Source organism: Halictus rubicundus, chromosome 1, assembly GCF_050948215.1.
Source record: "Halictus rubicundus isolate RS-2024b chromosome 1, iyHalRubi1_principal, whole genome shotgun sequence".
Taxonomy (NCBI): Eukaryota; Metazoa; Arthropoda; class Insecta; order Hymenoptera; family Halictidae; genus Halictus; species Halictus rubicundus.
Window position 1 is genome coordinate 19,075,824 of NC_135149.1, and position 18,562 is coordinate 19,094,385.

The following is an 18,562-nucleotide window of genomic DNA, read 5'->3' on the forward strand; positions in this document are numbered from 1 at the left end:
TTTAAGCAGAGGGACCATAGATTTCCTCTGCACAAGGGACCCCAATTTTCTAACCAGGAGGACTACCAGTTTCCTTTGCAAAGGGAACCCCAATTTTCGAAGCACTGATCTTCTTCATTAAATAGCACATAGTCTCTTTCGCAAGAGATTTAATTTTCTCCACGAAAGAGCTACCAATTTTCAACCTAAAAGAGCTACTGTTTCTGCCGTAGAAAAGGCTACCAATTTCTAACCTCTAATGCAAGAGGCCCACCAATTCCCTTCACAAAAGGGTCCCCAGTTTTCCTCGCAAGACCGTACGCAATTTTCTCCGCGAAAGAGCTAGCTTTTACTATCGTTTTCTGTGGGTCAGATCAAAGAAATAGCTTTCCCTCGCAGCCCATCGTACCTTCTTGGTCCGAAGGTGTCAATATCTGTGCTCTTACACGAACAATAAAGCATTTATTCCGCAAGGAGGTCAGCCGCTTTCGAGGCCAGCTCGTACACTCTCCTGTTTTTCAATATTACCGCGTTACTTGGTCTTTTAGCCGTCGGACAAGCATCTCTTGACGATATGCGAGCTGTTAGGCACGGACATGAAGGCGATGCGAAAGTGGCTGTGCCACCGGAAGATCGTCTCCATGAGGGAGGTGTTTCTAAAACCCATGAACGTGGAACAAGCGATCGGCGCCAGGGATGCTTTGGCGAAGCACATTTACGCGGAGCTGTTCAATTGGATCGTGACTGGGATTAACAATTCCCTGCAATCGCAGAACAAACCGCAATGTTTCATCGGTGTTCTCGATATCTACGGGTTCGAGACGTTCGAGATCAACTCGTTCGAACAGTTCTGCATCAATTACGCGAACGAGAAGCTGCAGCAGCAGTTCAACCAGCACGTGTTCAAGCTGGAGCAAGAGGAGTACCTTCGGGAGGAGATCGAGTGGACGTTCATCGATTTCGACGACAATCAGCCCTGCATCGATCTGATCGAGACGAAGCTGGGAATTTTGGACCTGTTGGACGAGGAGTGCAGAGTCAGTAAGAACTTCTAATACCGTTTTCGCTATGGTTCTGGAGAGCTAACTCTTTAAGTAAACCGCTTGAACGACAGATGCCGAAAGGGTCGGACAGCTCCTGGGCCGAGAAGCTCTATGCAAAGTGCGGGAAGTCGAAGCACTTCGAGAAGCCACGGTTCGGCACTTCCGCTTTCCTCATACACCATTTCGCTGACCTGGTGCAGTATGAAACTGTCGGCTTCCTGGAGAAGAACAGGGATACTGTCATCGGGGAGCAGGTCGACGCGCTGCGAAACGGAGACGTGAGTTAAACGACCAATTTATTATTTGGTCGAGGCATAGGGAACTCGCAAAAATTATCTAGCTCCTTTGTTTGAACTTCGAAGAGGATGTCGATTTTAGCTTGAATTTTTGGACTGAACTACGATTTCGTAAGACATAGCCGAGTTCCTTACACTTTGGCCATCAACTGTGCTCATTTTTATCACTGCGAACCTTCTGTAAAGATTCAGGGCTGCTGAGCTATTAATTAACTGATCACTAGAGGGTTAATTTGTATGAAGGGTTCACAGAAAAATTTAACAGATTTTTGCACCCCGCCAGTATGTGTGCTCTTAATCGCTGACTGAGTTGTATTGCAAATAAAGTTACACAATAACTATTAGTAATTGCGAATAAGTTTCACTGTAAAATAAATGTCGGAAGTCCTTCTGTGCTTCTGTATCAAATAACATCAACCATCGCTCCAACTTCGGGGTTGTTTCATCTTACCCAGCCCCAGGATGTCTCGCTAAAAATTCTATAAAAATTGTTACAGAATAAATTATTAAAAAAGCTCTTAAGCGAAGAAGATCCAAAGCTCTCGGTGCCCCCTAACGTGAGGGTGAAAGTGTCCGCCCAGAAGCCACTGCTCTCAACGCCCAAGCAGAACAAGAAAACGGTACAGTAAATATTATTCATCCTATCCTTAACCCGTTGCCCAAGAGTCAATGAATAATTATCATGTTTTTCCGCTCGGAGAATTGAAGTAAAATAGGGCAAAGGGTTAATCAGAGTCAGAGATGAAGGGGTGACGTTATTGCCATCGGATCCACAGGTGGGATCTCAGTTCCGAGATTCCTTGAACATGCTAATGTCGACATTAAACGCGACCACGCCGCACTACGTGCGCTGCATCAAGCCCAACGACACGAAGGAGGCTTTCGAGTACAACCCCGTCAGAGCTGTGCAACAATTACGAGCTTGCGGAGTGCTCGAGACCATCAGGATATCCGCAGCCGGGTTCCCAAGTCAGAGAACGTATGGTGAATTCTTCCTCAGGTACAGGTGTCTGTGCAAGTTCAACGAAATTCGACGTGACGACTTAAAGGAGACCTGCAAGCGCATTTTGGCAAGGTTTGAATCATTTATTACCTTCGATGCTCTTGAGAGGCTGCTGATTTTGGAAAGACCCTGAAGAAGCTTCCCTAAACAGCTTTTATTTGTCCAAGTTTGGAAATAAAGCCACTCCAGAAAAACGGGTCTAATTTAGAGAATTTTTTACGGGAATGTAACGAAAGAAATGGAAAATCTATTTACAGATCTTTACTATACAGACTTGGAATGGTGCGAAAAAATTTCAATAACTTTTTTAAAATTGGTCTGCCTAGTCCTTCTAACTTCTAATTTCCAGACCTTCTGGGTATGCACTTAACTCTGTCCCCGACTGTACGTCCCGATTTTGAACTAGTCGGAACTCTGTCAGAGTACTCGAAGAGCAGCCCGATCGAGTGTCTCCCACCAGATTCTGTAGACCAGAAGCTGAAGAAGCCGAGGATGCCGCACCTAACCGTCCTAATCGTTTTAGGTACATCAAGGACGACGACAAATTCAAGTTCGGCAAGACCAAGGTGCTCTTCCGAGCCGGTCAGGTGGCCTACCTGGAGAAGCTTCGCGCGGAACGCCAACGGGACGCCTGCATCATGATCCAGAAGACTGTGCGAGGTTTGATCTGTCGCAACAGGTACAAGAAGATCCGCCGAGCTGTGCTGGGTCTGCAAAGACACGGCCGAGGTTACATCGCCAGACAGAAAGCCCAGGCAGTGAGACGAGAACGAGCGGCGATCAAGATTCAAGCTCGCGTGAAGGGCTGGCTGAAGAGGCAGCGGTACCTGAAGATCAAGCACACAGTGATCGGCATCCAGAAGTACGGCAGAGGCAAGATTGCGCGAGAGAGATACAGAAGAATGAAGGACAACGCCGCTGCGATCACGATCCAACGATTCTGCAGAGGATACCTCGTGAGGATGGCTTGCAAGAAGAGGTTGGAGAACATAGTCATCGTGCAGGCTTGCATTAGAAGGTATCTGGCGAAGAAGGTGTTCAAGAGGCTGAAGGCTGAGGCTAGGAACGTGGAGCACGTCAAGTCGCTGAACAAGGGTCTGGAGAAGAAGATCATACATTTGCAGCAGAAGAACACCGAGCTGGTATGTTCATCGCTGATGTTCACCACGAATCGTTAGGTCGTTGGTCTAGTTGAATTCGATATTTGGAGATTGAGTTTCGATTGTTTTTGTTAGTCGAAGGAGAACCAGTCGCTAAAGAACGTCCAGAATGAGATGATGGAGCTGAAGCACAAGCTGGAGGTCCTGAAGGCTGTGGACGCTGAGAACAAGAAGCTGAATGTTATCTTGGTGGAGAAAGAGAAGGAACTGGAGAAGATGCAGGACACTGTCAAGAACGAGAGGGACGAGAAGATGGATATCTTGCAGGTGAGACTGATCTTCGAGACGCAAACTGACGTCCGAATACACCTAGTTCACGTGGTTCTTGAAGTACTACCTGAATTGCAGAATATTTTCATTCTATTTTCGATTTATGTATATTAAACTGTTTAGTAATTTATTAAATATTACATCAGTGCAAGCAAATTCAATCATGTCAATGTTGAAGCCCTAGCTAGCGTACTCTGATGGGTAAAGATCTATATAAAAGTTGAATTCGTCTGCTTCAGGACAAGGAGAAGAGCTTGCTGGCGAAAGAGCAAGAGATGAAGAAGCGCGAGGAGGAGATAGAGAGGCTAAGGAAAGACCTGTCCGTAGCCACGGAGAAGATGAAGACCAATCAACGTGGCGCTGAAGAGAACTTGAAGCACCGATTGGAGCAGGAGAAGGACCTGCTCTTGATGGACCAGGACCAAGATCGCGGAGCCTATCAGAGGCTGTTGAAGGAGTATCACGAGCTGGAACAACATGCAGAAATGCTAGAACAAAAGCTGGCGATGCATGTGCCAGCGCATTCACGGTCCCTCAGCAATGCCTCCAGCGGCAGTGGACAGATCGTGTCCATGGAGCTTCCAGCGGACGATCAGAACCTTGTAAGATTAATTAGCACCTGCCTCTAGATCTTCAACAAGTATAAATATAAGCTGTGATATTTCTTGAAACGTTTTAATCCCAAACTTCGAGGGTTGTTTTCACCCCCTAGATATGGATTGTTGCAGATATACCGAAAAATGCGTGTCAATATTTAAAAAATCAGCGTGTAACACTTAGCAGAGACATCGATTAAGCTGATTCTCGATGTGTTTAATCTTTCAGGACCTGGGTTACGGATCGGTGCGATCGACAGCGTCCTCTTCAGCTCCTTATTCGAGGGTAGAGACGATCGACTGGAGCCAGCAGCGACCAGACAGTCCACCTGATGGAGAAGTACAAAACCAAAAATTCCCGCCAGAAACGAACGGACCAGCCCACGCACCCGTGGACATCGGTCTCGTATTGAAACTCCAGCAGAAGCTAAAGGACGCTGAAAAAGAGAAAGGTAGATTAATCAGGATGGTGGAGGATTTGGAGATAGACGTCCCGGAAGAGACTTCGAGGACGCAAGATACGTTCAGGGTAATTGAAAACGTTTCAACATTGATCTACCTACAAAATTAATTTTTCAAGCGTTGATCGTGAGATCTCTGGTTGCAGCTCCAAGAACTAGAAATGGAGAACGCTCAACTGAAGAGAGACTTGGGTTCGTTGAGGAGTAGCGTGTCCTCGGCGGGAATGACCGGTGCATATAAAAATCTCATGGGTAAATTATTAGTTTTCGTCGCTAATATTTTACATTATTATTGTATTTTATTTTACGTTAACTAGACTATTGTTTGCTTAACTCTGCAGGCATACTGCGAACCGATCATTTGATTTTTCTATGCTTTTCATTTGCTGTAACAAATACAAATACAGTACACGTTCGTAGCTCGTAGGCTATTGCTTTCGCACCCTTCGCCCTCCACACGCCTCGCTTATGCTCGCTCATACGCTTTGATCTCTCTGCATGCCTCTGCAACTCAACAAAATCAAATAAACCATGCAATTTTCCTTGCGCCATTAGAACTTCTTCGTCTTCAATACTATCCTGAAAAGAAAAAGGAAATACTGGGTTGGTTAAAATGTTCGTGTAACAATCTCATAGGAAAAATGGACGTTTCGGCCAACCCCTGATTTATTTACGATATATCTACACTGACTGTATATGCTTGAATATTCGTCACAAAAGAATAGAATTTTATCTCGATCTAGAAGAAACGAGTTGCATTCGTATTTAATGGATTCTGCTTGAAATGTGCCTATAAAAATAACACAATAAATCTTGCCTCCTCTACTTTCATAGTATCAAATATGTAGGAATATTTTAAAGGAACTCCTACGTTTTAGGTGTGACGTATCGGGTGGAATGATTTGACACGGATTTCGCTAAAGTCCTTTTATTTAGACCTTTTATATAGACACAACATCCCTCGCATTCGTCCCTTTTATCTAAGGCCCACTTTCATTCTTCCTTTCTCGCACTCTTATTCTTTCTCTATCAGTCTCGCATCCATTCGAAAACTCAATCATTCATGTACGCACCGCGCTTGGCACCCCTAACCGCTCCACTCCTGTTACCGAGACCCAAACATTCTTCCTTCACACTTCGGCCCAAACAGAATTCCTTTCACGCAGGACCCAAACAATCACTCTAACACAGTGTCACATTTATAACCCTACAAATATTATGTACAAGTAGCCTGGAGATTTCTATGCAAAATAAAAATCTGGCGCATCGATTGCAATAAACAGGGGTTAAATGAAAGTTGATATCGACTTCTAGTCATTTGAATAAGTTGACGATATTACTACGGTATTCTTAAACTCCTTTGTTTTCGCTTTCGACTGTTCATTTTTGTTATAAATGCATAGAATCGCAGTCCGATTGCTTCTTTTACCTTATACGACTGATATAGTCAAAAGGGGACAATGTTAGAGATGGGACAAGCTTTAGAGAATGATGGTTCCTTTCCGAATAAAATATTAAAACATATTACACAACGCAATAGTCAGGCGCAGTACAATTCTCTGCACACTGTCCAAAGCTTATCGCTTATCAAGCTATCGCAAGATATAAAATGCTCGATCACCCACGGGCTGTTTGTCCATTCTTTTTCGAGCCACGGGATCATTCAGCCTAGGGCTGAACGATTTCCATTTCCAGGGCAATTCGACGCGCTCCAGGAGGAGCTGGAGAGACGACGAGAGGAGTGCATACAGCTGCACAGCGTCCTGGCGGACAACACACGCAGGATGAAGAGCCTGGGCTCGAACTATGGTCGCGACGTGGACATCATCAACGAGGACGGCGAGCTGGTGCTCGCGTTCGAGACCCAGAAGAAGATCAACAGGTAAATTACGAAACCCCGTTCCGCTGTCTGAATCCAAGAAAAACGGAGAACAGAGTGCAACGGTGTCTAATCGTCCTTTTGTCGTTTGTGCATGCACGTCGATTTTCAGTAGACTTAAGACAAAGGCCTCAAGAGAGTGAGTTTCGTTGACAATTTTGCCCGCGAATAGTCGCCGATAAGCTTTAAATATCGATCTCACGTTCAATCGGGGGACCGCAGTATCATCCCGAATCATAATGATCTGATTAATAGCATTCATCGCTAGTTCGGAAAACATTGCAGCTGTAAAATATATACAGGGTGTTAAAAAAAACCATTCAATATTTATAGGGTATATAGGATACACTGTACTGAATAGAAAAGCTTTGGTAAACATAGGTCGAACGGTCAACTGTTTCTGAGATATAAACATTTTTGTTTGCTAGTATCATGATTGACTTACTTGCTTCCATCGCATGCGATGTTTACTTTAGTGTTTACAAACCGTGTTCTGAATGTTCTTATTCAAGTGCCGACAGTAGATTTCATCCGGAATCAGTCAGTTATTTATCGAAGCAAGGAAGACACGTGGAAAATCTTCTGTAAATATCAAAAGACCAGTAATAAATGAATCATGAAGTTAGCAAGCAAAAATGTTTATGCCTGTTGACCTGTATTTACTAAAGCTTTTTTACTGAGTACAATGTATCCTATATACCATATAAATATTGAATGGTTTTTTTTTCACACCCTGTATATGTATATACAGGGTATGCACGCTATTACTATTGAAATTGTTTCGTCCTAGTAGAAACTAGAAGTAAACATTCTGAATGTGAATGACACCATCATCTGATTCTTATGAATAAGGAATACTTGCAAACACATTGGTATGAAATATTCAAAATATTTCTTCCATTTCTGACCTTGAAGGTCACCGTGCAGTAAACGGATGAATTCGTCTAAACACACGCTTTGATGTGATATAAAAAAATATGCAGCATTCCATTTAAAAAATTGAAGGTCACCTTCATATCTAACAAAATAGTATAAACAAAAACAAAATTACATACGCCATTGTGTTGCGTATAAAAAACGGTACTAGTTTTTCTTCTTTCATTTTGTTCTAATATTTACTATTTACAAGAAAAACGCTGACTAGTAATAGCGTGAACACCCTGTACACAATAGTTGCAAGTTGATTCGTTTGCTCCCTTTACTTTCGATTGAACAATTTTTTCGTTGAGATCAGGAGAGGGTTTGATAGGTTTGCTTTTCGTAGACAACTGGAGGATGAGCTGCAGATGAAGGAGAAGGGCTGGAGGGAGCAGAGAAACGAATGGAGAGCAGAGATCGATAGATTGCAAGAGGAGATCGAGAAGCAGCAGAAGTTGCTTTCGGTGAACCTCAGTAAATCGCCGCAGACTCAGACTGAGGCCTTCATGCAGCACGAGATCGCCAGGGTGACCACCGAAAATTTGGTAAAAAGCATAGTGATTTTATTCCAACCCTTTTTGCGCTTGATTACTCTCCCCAGATGTGACTTTTGAGACTACACGAAAAGATTGTTAGGAGTTACGGGGCCTAACATTATTGTTTCATAGAATCAGTAAAATTCCACACCATTTCCCATTTAGATACGGCAATTATTTCCGTAAACAATCAATTTTATTAATTACTGCTATTGAATGCAATATTTAACTACATCTTTTATAAACAATAGGAGCTCCAGGAGAAGTACGACAAGATAGCGGAGGAGTGCAGAAAATTCAAGAGGCAGAGTAAAATACTAGCAAAACGTCTCCGGGACGCAGGCTGTAAGTGATCATTCCTTTAGAACTACTCCACCCTGCACAAAAATTGCGGAGAAAATTCGTGTTCAGAATCAGCACTAGGTTTACGGAGAATTAAAAATAATTATCCTCCGTTACTTCCTAAAAATATCAAGAATCTACCTATCCAGATTTTTAGTATCTTTGCAATCTTAATGATCGTAAATGAAAAAATTTAGAATCCATCGAAACGGGTTCCGTAAATCTATTGTTAAGAGCACCTATTGACCAGCTGTTCATTTGCAATTTCTGTGCACAGTATGTATTTAGAGGAAGTTTGCGGTGTAATATACACTCATTCAGAATAGGTATTAAAGCTTTCTGGTATTTAATGCTTGCGAAGATGAGGGAGACGATGCTAAGGAGCATAGGGATCGCCCTTACGCTACGAGGGGCGCCGGTGAGTCTGTGGTCCAGTGTTCATAGTCATCGCACTTCTCACAGACCATAACTCACCCTTGCTCGCGAGTCAACCATCATATCTCCGATTATATTATTCACAAATCTCATGAAAAGCTAGATTAATGAAACGGTACTCAAAGTGTTTCATGTTTCTGTCTCAGTGCCAGATACGACGGAACCTGCGAGCGATTCCGCAATTATGTCTTCCACTGGCCACTCTGGTGACAACGGAAGCAACATGCCCGCCATCAGGAAGAAGGAGAGGGACTATGAGGGGATGTTCGAGTTCAGGAAAGAGGACATCAACGTGATCATTCGTCACCTCGTCATCGGTAAGCCTAGCTTACTAGATTATCAACTTTCTTGGCCACCTGGCCTAGTCAAGAAAATAATATCCAATGGTTATCCAATATCATACTAGATTATCACAACAACTGAGAGATATTTACATCCAGCTGTTCTCGTTACAAATGATTTGAAAATTCAGAGAAAGTATTTCTTTAATTTCAATGATTTATTACAGACCTGAAGCCAAGAGTTTCAGTGACTCTGCTGCCCGGCCTGCCAGCCTACATCCTTTTCATGTGCATCAGGCACACCGACTGCATAAACGACGACCAAAAGGTCCGCCAGCTGCTAACAAGCTACCTGAACGCTGTGAAACGCGTGGTGAAGAAACGAGAGGACTTCGACTCCAGCGTCCTGTGGCTGAGCAACACCCTGAGGTTGTTGCACACCCTGAAGCAATATTCTGGAGACAAACCGTTCCAGATCGAGAACACACCCCGCCAAAACGAGCAATGTTTAAGGAACTTCGACCTGAACGAATACAGAGTGGTCCTGAGCAACGTAGGGCTCTGGATCTTCAACAACATCGTGACGAACCTGAAGGAGAGGATCCAGGCCCTCACCGTGCCTGCTCTCCTTGAACACGAAGCCATAACCAATCTAACAGATCGACCAAGGTCCTCGTCAATGGGCGAGGAGCCAGAATCCACGCAACAGAAGCTGGACAAGCTTCTAGAAGAACTCAGCTCTGTGTACAAGATTCTCCAGTATCATGGAGTCGATCCTGAGATCGTGGTTCAGCTGTTCAAGCAGCTGTTCTACTTCATGTGCGCCAGCGCCCTGAACAATCTACTTCTGAGGAACGAACTGTGTCAGTGGAGCAAGGGGATGCAAATCAGGTACAATCTGAGTTATCTGGAACAATGGGGCAGGGATCGAAGACTAGAGCAGGCCTCGGAAGCTTTTCAACCCCTTATCCAAGCCGCCCAACTACTACAGGCTCGAAAAAGCGATGCAGATGTCAATTCTGTTTGCGAGATGTGCAATAAATTAACCGCCAATCAGATCGTCAAGATTCTGAACTTGTACACGCCTGCTGACGATTTCGAGGCCAGGGTCCCGGTCTCGTTCATCAAGAAGGTGCAGGACAAGCTGAAGGAGCGCGGCGAGAACAACGAACAGGTGAGCATAGATTGCCAAATTTTTCTGCGTGCAACAAACGAATTTGCAGACAGCGTTCATTGAGTTGCGAACATGCTAGATTATTTTTAGTAGCCGGTCGAAGTAATAGAAAATTAATTAACGTAGTGTAGACACTTCCATGATGAATTCATGAAATAATGTCACTTGTAATTCCTGTCGGTGTAGCATCCCCCTAAGTCTGGTCACCGTTTAATTTTTATATTATTATGCAACGAGGAAATTGTTTGTGTGTTGCAGTTGTTGATGGATCTAAAGTACTCGTACCCAGTAAGGTTCCCATTCAATCCGTCGGACATCCGATTGGAGGACATCGAAATACCGGAAGTACTTCATTTGCCCATGCTCAAGAAGGTGTAACCATAGCTGCGAAGAAAACTTAGTGGTCCCGCAGCGCATGTAACTGTTTAGTTGAGTAACAAGTAATCAAATTCGCATAGCCTATTTATTAACGAAGCCAAAACGAAAGAGAGGGAAAGAAAGAGATTGGGGGGAGGGAGAGTAAACGACAGAGGGGTGAGAAGAATGATTATAAAAAGGGGGAGAGAATTAAAGAACGCATCGAGCGGGTCATCGATATCACGATTTTATATATTTTTTTTTACTCGAGTAATTTGTATTTTACGAAGCATAATTCCTGTCCGCGCGATTAACAACGTTGACTCAAATACGTTCGAGTGGCTAGCTGAAAAAGAGAAAAGAAGAAAAGAATCGTAAGAGAAAAACCACGTTTTTCGTTTCGTTATTTGTAGTGGCGTACTCGCCGGTGATTATGCGAGGACTATGGCGAGGATTATGCGACGGAAAGGCTCTGCTGGGGCTTGCTTTTTGCATCGGAATCAGGATGGTGAATTCGGATTAACCCTGTGAGCATGGTTATAGTGAGATATGAAGTGCCGAAAATTCTGTATTCCTTGCGGTTACGGAAGCATTGTTACCAAGATTAAAAGAGTTTAATGGTACGCGTTGTTGTCGTCGATATTGTAAGTCTATCGAATGTTGCAAGACAGAGAACTTTATTGCGCGGAACATCCGGTAAAACGTTGGAGATCTGTACTTAATGTGTAAAAAGGGATTGGCAAGAGAGAAAGAGAGAGAGAGAGAGAGAGAGTGGGGGGAGAGAGATTGTATATTTTGTGATACGAGAATTACGAGATCGGTTCCCCGCAGACCGAGAACAGAAGATGAGCGAAAAAGACACGAGCAGGAGAGAGAAAAACAGAGGTATATATTGTTGTTATAATATAATTTATAAATATGTACAAGCGATTGTATTCTGTGCCATTTTATTAGTAGAGATTCTAACAAAATTTCTGTTTTCTTACGTTCGTCAATCTGCGTTTGTGTTTATTCTTTAAAAAATTCTCACACACACAGAGACATACACACTCCACAGAGAAAAAGAAACCCTCCTTCGAAAACAAAAAACAAAGAGATTCTATCGTCCTGGGAAACAAAAAGTGTACAGAAAGAACTCTGCGCTTGATTCGATGTGACAAATTTCTTTGTTCCTACAATGAAAAATAAAAAGAGAGATCGTTGAGGAAGAGGATGGTGTTTAATTTAACAAAAAGAAAATAGTTAAGAATGAATGGAGACGTGAGAGTTGGTAAAATGTGAAACGATTTATTCGCGTTGTATCGCGCCATTATTATTATAAATTATCGTTGCAGCGAACGGGCGAGAATTGTAAGTAATGATAGGCAAACTAAATTCAGTGTCCAAATTATAAGTGTGAATGAAGCTCGGGGCTGAGCCGAAAGATGAAGAGTGTAGTATTAATTGCAATTAATTTCTTTTTGTTCAGACAATAATTCTGGAAACAGATATTAGTTTCGTTAGGCTCCGTCGGACGCGTCGTTCGGCGACCGGATATCGTCGATCTTTAGGATCATTTTGACCAGCTGCGTGGCCAACAGGATCTGCTGAGACTTGCTGGTGAGGGTCTCGATCACGTTCTGGACTTTCATATCTGCAAAATTAAATAGAACTTCTAGCACAATTTGTTTTACCAGAAATTATGCAAAATAGAACACATTTTTCCGTTGTGGGGTTAAAGAGATCTACAGGATGTTAGAATATTAATTTTTGGTGATTCGACTTTCCCTAGTTTCTTCATTCTAAATTTAAAAGGTTTAAGATTAAAAAATAACGGGCACAAGATTTTGAAGTTTTAATAATGGGGGTAGTTTAAATGAAGCGGTGCTGAAAGGAAAATTTTTACAAGGGGTATTCCTTCTTTGGAAAAGAGATGGCAGGATAGAGGGGGGGGGGGGAGTTCCCCCCCATGTATTAAAAGATTGGTGGTACGGTACTCACCAGAGGTACCAAGGCCCAAGCAATCAATGCCAAGGGCGGGATTATTCTCGTCCACTTGGCGAGCCTTAATATCAGCCAAGGTGTCCACTGGGGAAAGGCCGGAATTCTCAGCCAATGCCAGTGGCACAGCTTCCAAAGCTTCAGCGAAAGCACGGAAAGCATACTGCTCCAATGTGCTAATTTTATTAGCTTCCTTAGCACAAGCTATGGCGCAAGAAATCTCGGCTGCACCACCACCATATAAAATCTTTTGGTCTTGTATTAAATTGCGAACAGTGCAGAGAGCATCGTGGATGGCTCGTTTTGCTTCCTCGATGATCTGAAAGTGGTGTAATTAATTTTTATATTTTAATTAAAACCTAACAGCTTTAATTAACACCTAACCGACAACCCAAATAATATATTTAACATCCCTTTTATCGAATTTTTAAATCGAAATTAATTTCTAGTCCAAAAATTTCAGAAAATTTCATTTTCCCAAAATATAAAACGTATCTCGCGCGAGAAAGAATGGTGGCGCTACCATCAAGCATAAGTCGCCATCACTGTTGAATCTATGTCATATTAGGTGTACGGTTGTAGCATTAGAAGAACGGTGTTCAATCGATAGTGCGAAAATTGAACCGGTAAATATTTTAATGCATTAATTTTGCAAGGTGTCTGGTCAGTAAGGTATATTTTTAACACCGCTGAAATTCTCCTTGCTTATATATTTTTTTAAACTAAAAATTTGCACACTTACCATCTTGTTACCGCCGCGAATGAAGATAGTAACTGCTCGGGAATTTTTGCATTTCTCGATGATCAACATTCGGTCCTTGGTAGTTCCGAAAGTTAATTCTCTGACAATACCAGCGTGGCCAAGCTTTTCTGGCGTTAATTCCTCGAATCGTGGAACTATGCGACCACCGGTAGCGATAGCAATTAGCTGGAAAGATGTTCATGTATTTTAACCGCGATTAAATGTACTTCGAACCATTAAGTACATAGGGGAATTCCCTCAGATCTCATAATCTTGTGGTCATCAGAGCCACTGCGAAAAACCGATTACTAGTCATAGAGTTTAGGGGGTCTTACTTTTATTTATTTAGTAAAAAATATTTAAATGCCCGAGACTCCATAAATTAGTTATCTGGTCTTTCACCCTCTTCCATTGCAAGTTTTCATCACAGGGAAAATTTTCAAATATTATGACAGTGCTAAAGATCCCCGTATTTTAAATCGAAATCGGTCACGAACTTTTGCACTGACAATAAAATAGAGAGTTTTACAATACTTACTTCGATTTCAGGACCACCAACCCACCTAACAGCAGGCAACTTATTCTGCAGAAGAAGATGGTTGGCCTCGTCGTCGAAACCCCATTGGCAAATTGCAAGAGTCGTTCCCGCATCTTTCACCATTTTCACCATTTCCGTGAACTTCTCCTTTTCATACTCCCGCAGAGCCCTGTAGTCTTCCACAGAGGTAACATCCAGCTTATGTTTCGTTTTTGGTTTTGGTGGTTCGAACGGACATGTTAGAATCGCCAATTTTACATCTTCCAGTTTCTATAACACAATATCCATTCTCCTGTATGCACTCTATAATTTACATAAGTCGTCCATTTAATAGAAACAATTTTCCTTCAGCTCTCATAATCTTGTGATCATTGAAGCCACTGCAAAGGCTAGGTCATTGAATAGTTTACTAGAAACTCTCACTTTTTTACTAACTATCATATATGATAGTTAGAGCAAAAATGTTGGTCTCAAAGCAAGTAGACTAGACAAATTTCCTGAACCTTCACCCTTCTCTGCTGTTGTAATTTTTCATCATAAGGAAAGAATTTGGGAATATCAATACATAATTTTCAACTCCTTAGAATGATTAAAAAAAGAAAGTCTCTTTCATGTGACTCCTGCCTCTTACAATTGATATAGAAAATTTTTATTTTGCATTAAGATCCGCAATCTAGTAATTATTAAATACTGTATGAGATTTAAAAAATACTGTAACCATATACCTTGGGCATCTGAGGATGACTGAAGTCCTTGTCTACCACAACACCATGGACCAGAATAGTATCTTCCAGTTTACCCCCAACTTTTCCTTCAACCTTGATCAGTTCAAAATTCACATCTCTCGTATCAGGGTCCAAAACTGCGAACACAGCATTCACAGCTATCTCTGCCATCTGCCTGTGGCATTTGTTGACGCTGGAAATGATGATAAACAATATATTACTAACATGTTACTACAGTAGATACAGATACAGGTATACAATTATTTAATTACATTTTTGACCCAAGGCTGGTCATGGCAATGTTGATATAAGCTTCCCGATTTTCGCTGCTCCCCTCGAAGGTATCAGAGATGTTTTTCAAATGTTCAGTGGCACATTTGGCTGCCATTTCAAAACCATCTGCTATTCTGATCGGATGAATTCCTTTGTCCAATAACTGCTCTGCCTGCTCCAGAAGAGCACCAGCTAGAACAACTACTCCTGTAGTACCGTCTCCAATCTCGTCGTCTTGAGACTGGGATAGTTGAACCATCAGCTTGGCAATTTCATGGTCCACGTCCATGTTCTTCAAGATTGTTGCACCATCGTTTGTTACGGTAATGTCTCCATCAGAACTAACCATCAACTTGTCCAGACCCTTGGGTCCCAAGGAAGTTCTGAGGATGTGGGCCACACTACGGGCAGCCATAATGTGTGACTGAAAATTGAGAATTCATTGTCAAATAATAGCAAAAGGATATAGAACATTAAGTAGAAAATTGTCTTGAATTTCAGAAGAAAAGAGTTACTATTGTCAGACTAAAAATGTTGTACAAATCAAATTTAGCATGACTCAGAGACTAAATGAATATTGAAAGTTCCATCAGGCTCTCCCATGGAGTCATGGATCTCCTTTTATGGTCAGAAAGGAATATATAAATAAAACAATCTGCATTTACTCTATAAAGAGACCGAAAGACATGAATAATTTTCTCGAGTATGAATTCAAACAACGATAATTGTATCTCCGACTCGAATTCGATTTTCCAACTATCAGTTTAAGAATGAATTGCCAAGCCCGTAACGCCGCCATTGCTACACGCTTCACGTGGCCGATCCGTAAGTTAAGATCTCAATTTCAGAACCTGATGAAACCATGATCAGCGACATATTTAAAAAACAATTAATATTTTTAGAAAAGAAGAATAAAAAATATCAATAAAAGAATACGAATTTACCTTGATCGCATTTGAGCCGGTTAGTCGTTTCTGTTTGTGTTGGTCACGAAGAATGATGAACGGCCTGCCATATTCATCGAAGGCCACGGTGCCCGGAATCGCGGTCATTTTGTTGGAAAAATAATCGCGACTAGATTGTGATTAACAAAATCCCTGGGGTCAGGGAGCGTCCACTTTCGCAGAAACTACGTTCGCTCGTCGTTGGAGCTATGCGACCATCTTGTTGCCTGCAACGGATGTTCAAGAATCTGACCTGCCATCTGTTCTAGAATATTCCAGTTGGCAGACCGGTGTATCGATTGCAATGGAGGGAATTTCAAATGGAGAAACTGTACTCTTACGTCACAAACTGCTCTTGGATTTATTAACGGAAAATTCTGAGCAGAATGCATATTAATTTTACCATAATAATGATCGGGGAAGTTTAATGTTTAGTTAAAAGAGACACGGCCATCTTGCGGAAGTGCTTTTAGGTTTGTAAAGAAGGATTACTTAATTGTAAGTGATTTTGTGCAGAATAAATACACAAACTTAGCTATTTAATTAAAGTATAGTCTACTAGCAATTATAAAATGCTTTTAAAGAATTTATTTCAATGCTGAAGGTTTATTTTAATCAATTTCTAAGTAGTAATAACAGTTTCTGTTGTGAAACAAATCACCCAGAGGAATAGAATAGAATTTCTTCTGGAATCTTTTTGGAAAGAAAGATGTCGAAGTTTCAGAAGTTTATTAATGCTTCGCAAAATCTGCTTTTACTACAGCCGTCACAAAAGAAATTTGTTATACAATTCCTTTGCTTTTTAGCACTACTTCAGACTATCGAGTCTGTAAAGCAGTCCATCTATTATCATTGAAATGATTTACTAGAATAAATGTTAAATAATTGTCTCTGAATTATTAAAAAGGTATAACTACTTTCATCGTGTTAATATATTCACCCTAGCATCTAATCTACAGGGAAAAAGTAATCATAGGGTTTAAGAGAAGTAAACGCAGCAGATTTAATAGTTTTGCATGCACCACATTGTATTTCACATTAAACTAGCGTAACTTTGCAATATAATTTTGAACAGTACATATAGTTATAGACATATAATTATGGTGGAATTAATTCATTCGATAGAGGTACTTTGACTCAGGGCCCAAGCGGCCGTAGTCCCCCAATGAGTCGCGCGTTTAAATAATCTTTAAACAATAATCTGCAAACTCCATTTACAAATCATCGAACACGCGATTAGTCTATGATATGTATCGGTATCACTTTGTAATTTTTTCCACCTTTACAAACACAACAATTCAACGATCACGAAACGAACCTAGTCCTCTGCTGAGACTCAAAATTATCTTATCAGCATTTATCGCATCGTTTAAGAAAAATTCAATCACAAATCGAAAATAATATAACAATTCGAGCTGCATTCGCACGCACGACGCACCGGAGGGTATAGTTTTACAATTATTTTTATAGATATACGCTTCCGGAAAATATATGAATACTATGTAAATATATACCGTTTAAGTATACATATCGATCGAAGATAAAAATATAATTTCAATAGGATATACATACATATATACACATATGTATATATATATATACCTCTCGCGTAATAACGTTCACAAGATTAAAATTCTCCTTAATGGATTTAGGCATTCACATGATATGTTAGAGTTCCCTTACACGATATAACGATCAACGTTGGAAGTGTAATAATATTCTTATTTTCTCGTGTAACTAGAAATACGATTCATCCTCTCGTCTTTTATCATTTTGTTTGTTTTGTGTGCTTGGACTCCCGATGACTAGCATCAGTGGCGTAGAAACGAGGGGTTGTCCAGATTTCGCAGCAGGTACTTTAACGCATCAGAAAGAGTGTCCGCGATGACCATTTTCATTAAATAGTATAGTTTATTTATTTATTTTTTGTTTATCTCTCCCTCTAAACAAACGGAAAAAATAGCACCGCGGCTTCCGATTAATAAGCTTACAATTGTAAGATTTGCTCCGTGTCCCGCGATCACGTTAATCATAACAAGAAAGTGGACTTTCTTGTTATTCTTTGAAGCCACGAATTACAAGCTAAACATACACCTGCGATTCCCGGAATGATCGAAATTTCTTCTCATTTTTCTTTAGTAATACAATAGACGTAAGTGTAGACGTAGTTAACGTAGTGATTCTCATTAATATATATATATAGACATTATCTATATGTATGCATCTCTTCGCCGAGTTAGATACTTGTTTACGCTACGACGTTGTTCTTCTTGTTTTGTTTTCGTTTTTTTTTTGTTTTGTTTAATTAACACTTAACGAAGCGACCTCCGAGGTTTCAATAAGTCAATGGAGCGATTCCCGCGATTGTAATTCTTGATATGTTAGGATTTCCGCGATTAGTTGAGAGTTGTTTGATCGAGCGGCAGCCACACTTACAACAGAATTCTAGGATACCGAATCTCTACGTATACATGTACGTACGTCTAAAGAATTTTGGAATATACGCTACGCGAAGCGAGAAACTTCATTGATATGTATATTATCGTCGGATCGTACGACAATCCTGACTAGGAGAAGTCCGCGATACGACTTCACTCGCATGTAGTACGTTTTAAATTTACTATGTTAAC

At 41.2% G+C, this 18,562-nt stretch overlaps 2 protein-coding genes across 4 annotated transcripts in view; one reads left to right on the top strand and one right to left on the bottom strand.

The window, feature by feature from the left end:
- Didum (dilute class unconventional myosin) overlaps nt 1–11,938 on the top strand; it is a 29,061-nt gene extending 17,123 nt beyond the window's left edge. Inside the window, exons 5-21 of one of the 3 annotated variants that reach the window (XR_013082681.1) lie at nt 528–1,016; nt 1,094–1,300; nt 1,816–1,938; nt 2,095–2,393; nt 2,845–3,463; nt 3,557–3,748; nt 3,991–4,353; nt 4,577–4,876; nt 4,955–5,060; nt 6,504–6,690; nt 7,952–8,150; nt 8,393–8,486; nt 8,845–8,901; nt 9,065–9,235; nt 9,427–10,373; nt 10,632–10,801; nt 11,144–11,938. Coding sequence is in view for 2 of the 3 variants with exons in the window: in XM_076792216.1 (XP_076648331.1) it covers nt 528–1,016; nt 1,094–1,300; nt 1,816–1,938; nt 2,095–2,393; nt 2,845–3,463; nt 3,557–3,748; nt 3,991–4,353; nt 4,577–4,876; nt 4,955–5,060; nt 6,504–6,690; nt 7,952–8,150; nt 8,393–8,486; nt 8,845–8,901; nt 9,065–9,235; nt 9,427–10,373; nt 10,632–10,751 (4,473 nt within the window). In the remaining variant the exon portion in view is untranslated. Of the gene's footprint in view, nt 1–527; nt 1,017–1,093; nt 1,301–1,815; nt 1,939–2,094; nt 2,394–2,844; nt 3,464–3,556; nt 3,749–3,990; nt 4,354–4,576; nt 4,877–4,954; nt 5,061–6,503; nt 6,691–7,951; nt 8,151–8,392; nt 8,487–8,844; nt 8,902–9,064; nt 9,236–9,426; nt 10,374–10,631 lie in introns of all 3 variants that reach the window. The other 2 variants (XM_076792216.1, XM_076792227.1) reach the window with 2 other exon arrangements.
- Nucleotides 11,939–11,996: 58 nt separating this feature from the next.
- Nucleotides 11,997–16,184, bottom strand: Cct5 (chaperonin containing TCP1 subunit 5). The gene is made up of 7 exons (XM_076792250.1): nt 15,933–16,184; nt 14,988–15,412; nt 14,716–14,908; nt 13,991–14,260; nt 13,453–13,638; nt 12,711–13,029; nt 11,997–12,363 (listed from the first exon to the last, which is right to left on the bottom strand). Exons 1-7 carry the CDS (start codon nt 16,038–16,040, stop codon nt 12,230–12,232), a joined length of 1,635 nt encoding a protein of 544 aa, XP_076648365.1. The 5' UTR covers nt 16,041–16,184; the 3' UTR covers nt 11,997–12,229.
- Between the last annotated feature and the right edge of the window lie 2,378 nt (nt 16,185–18,562).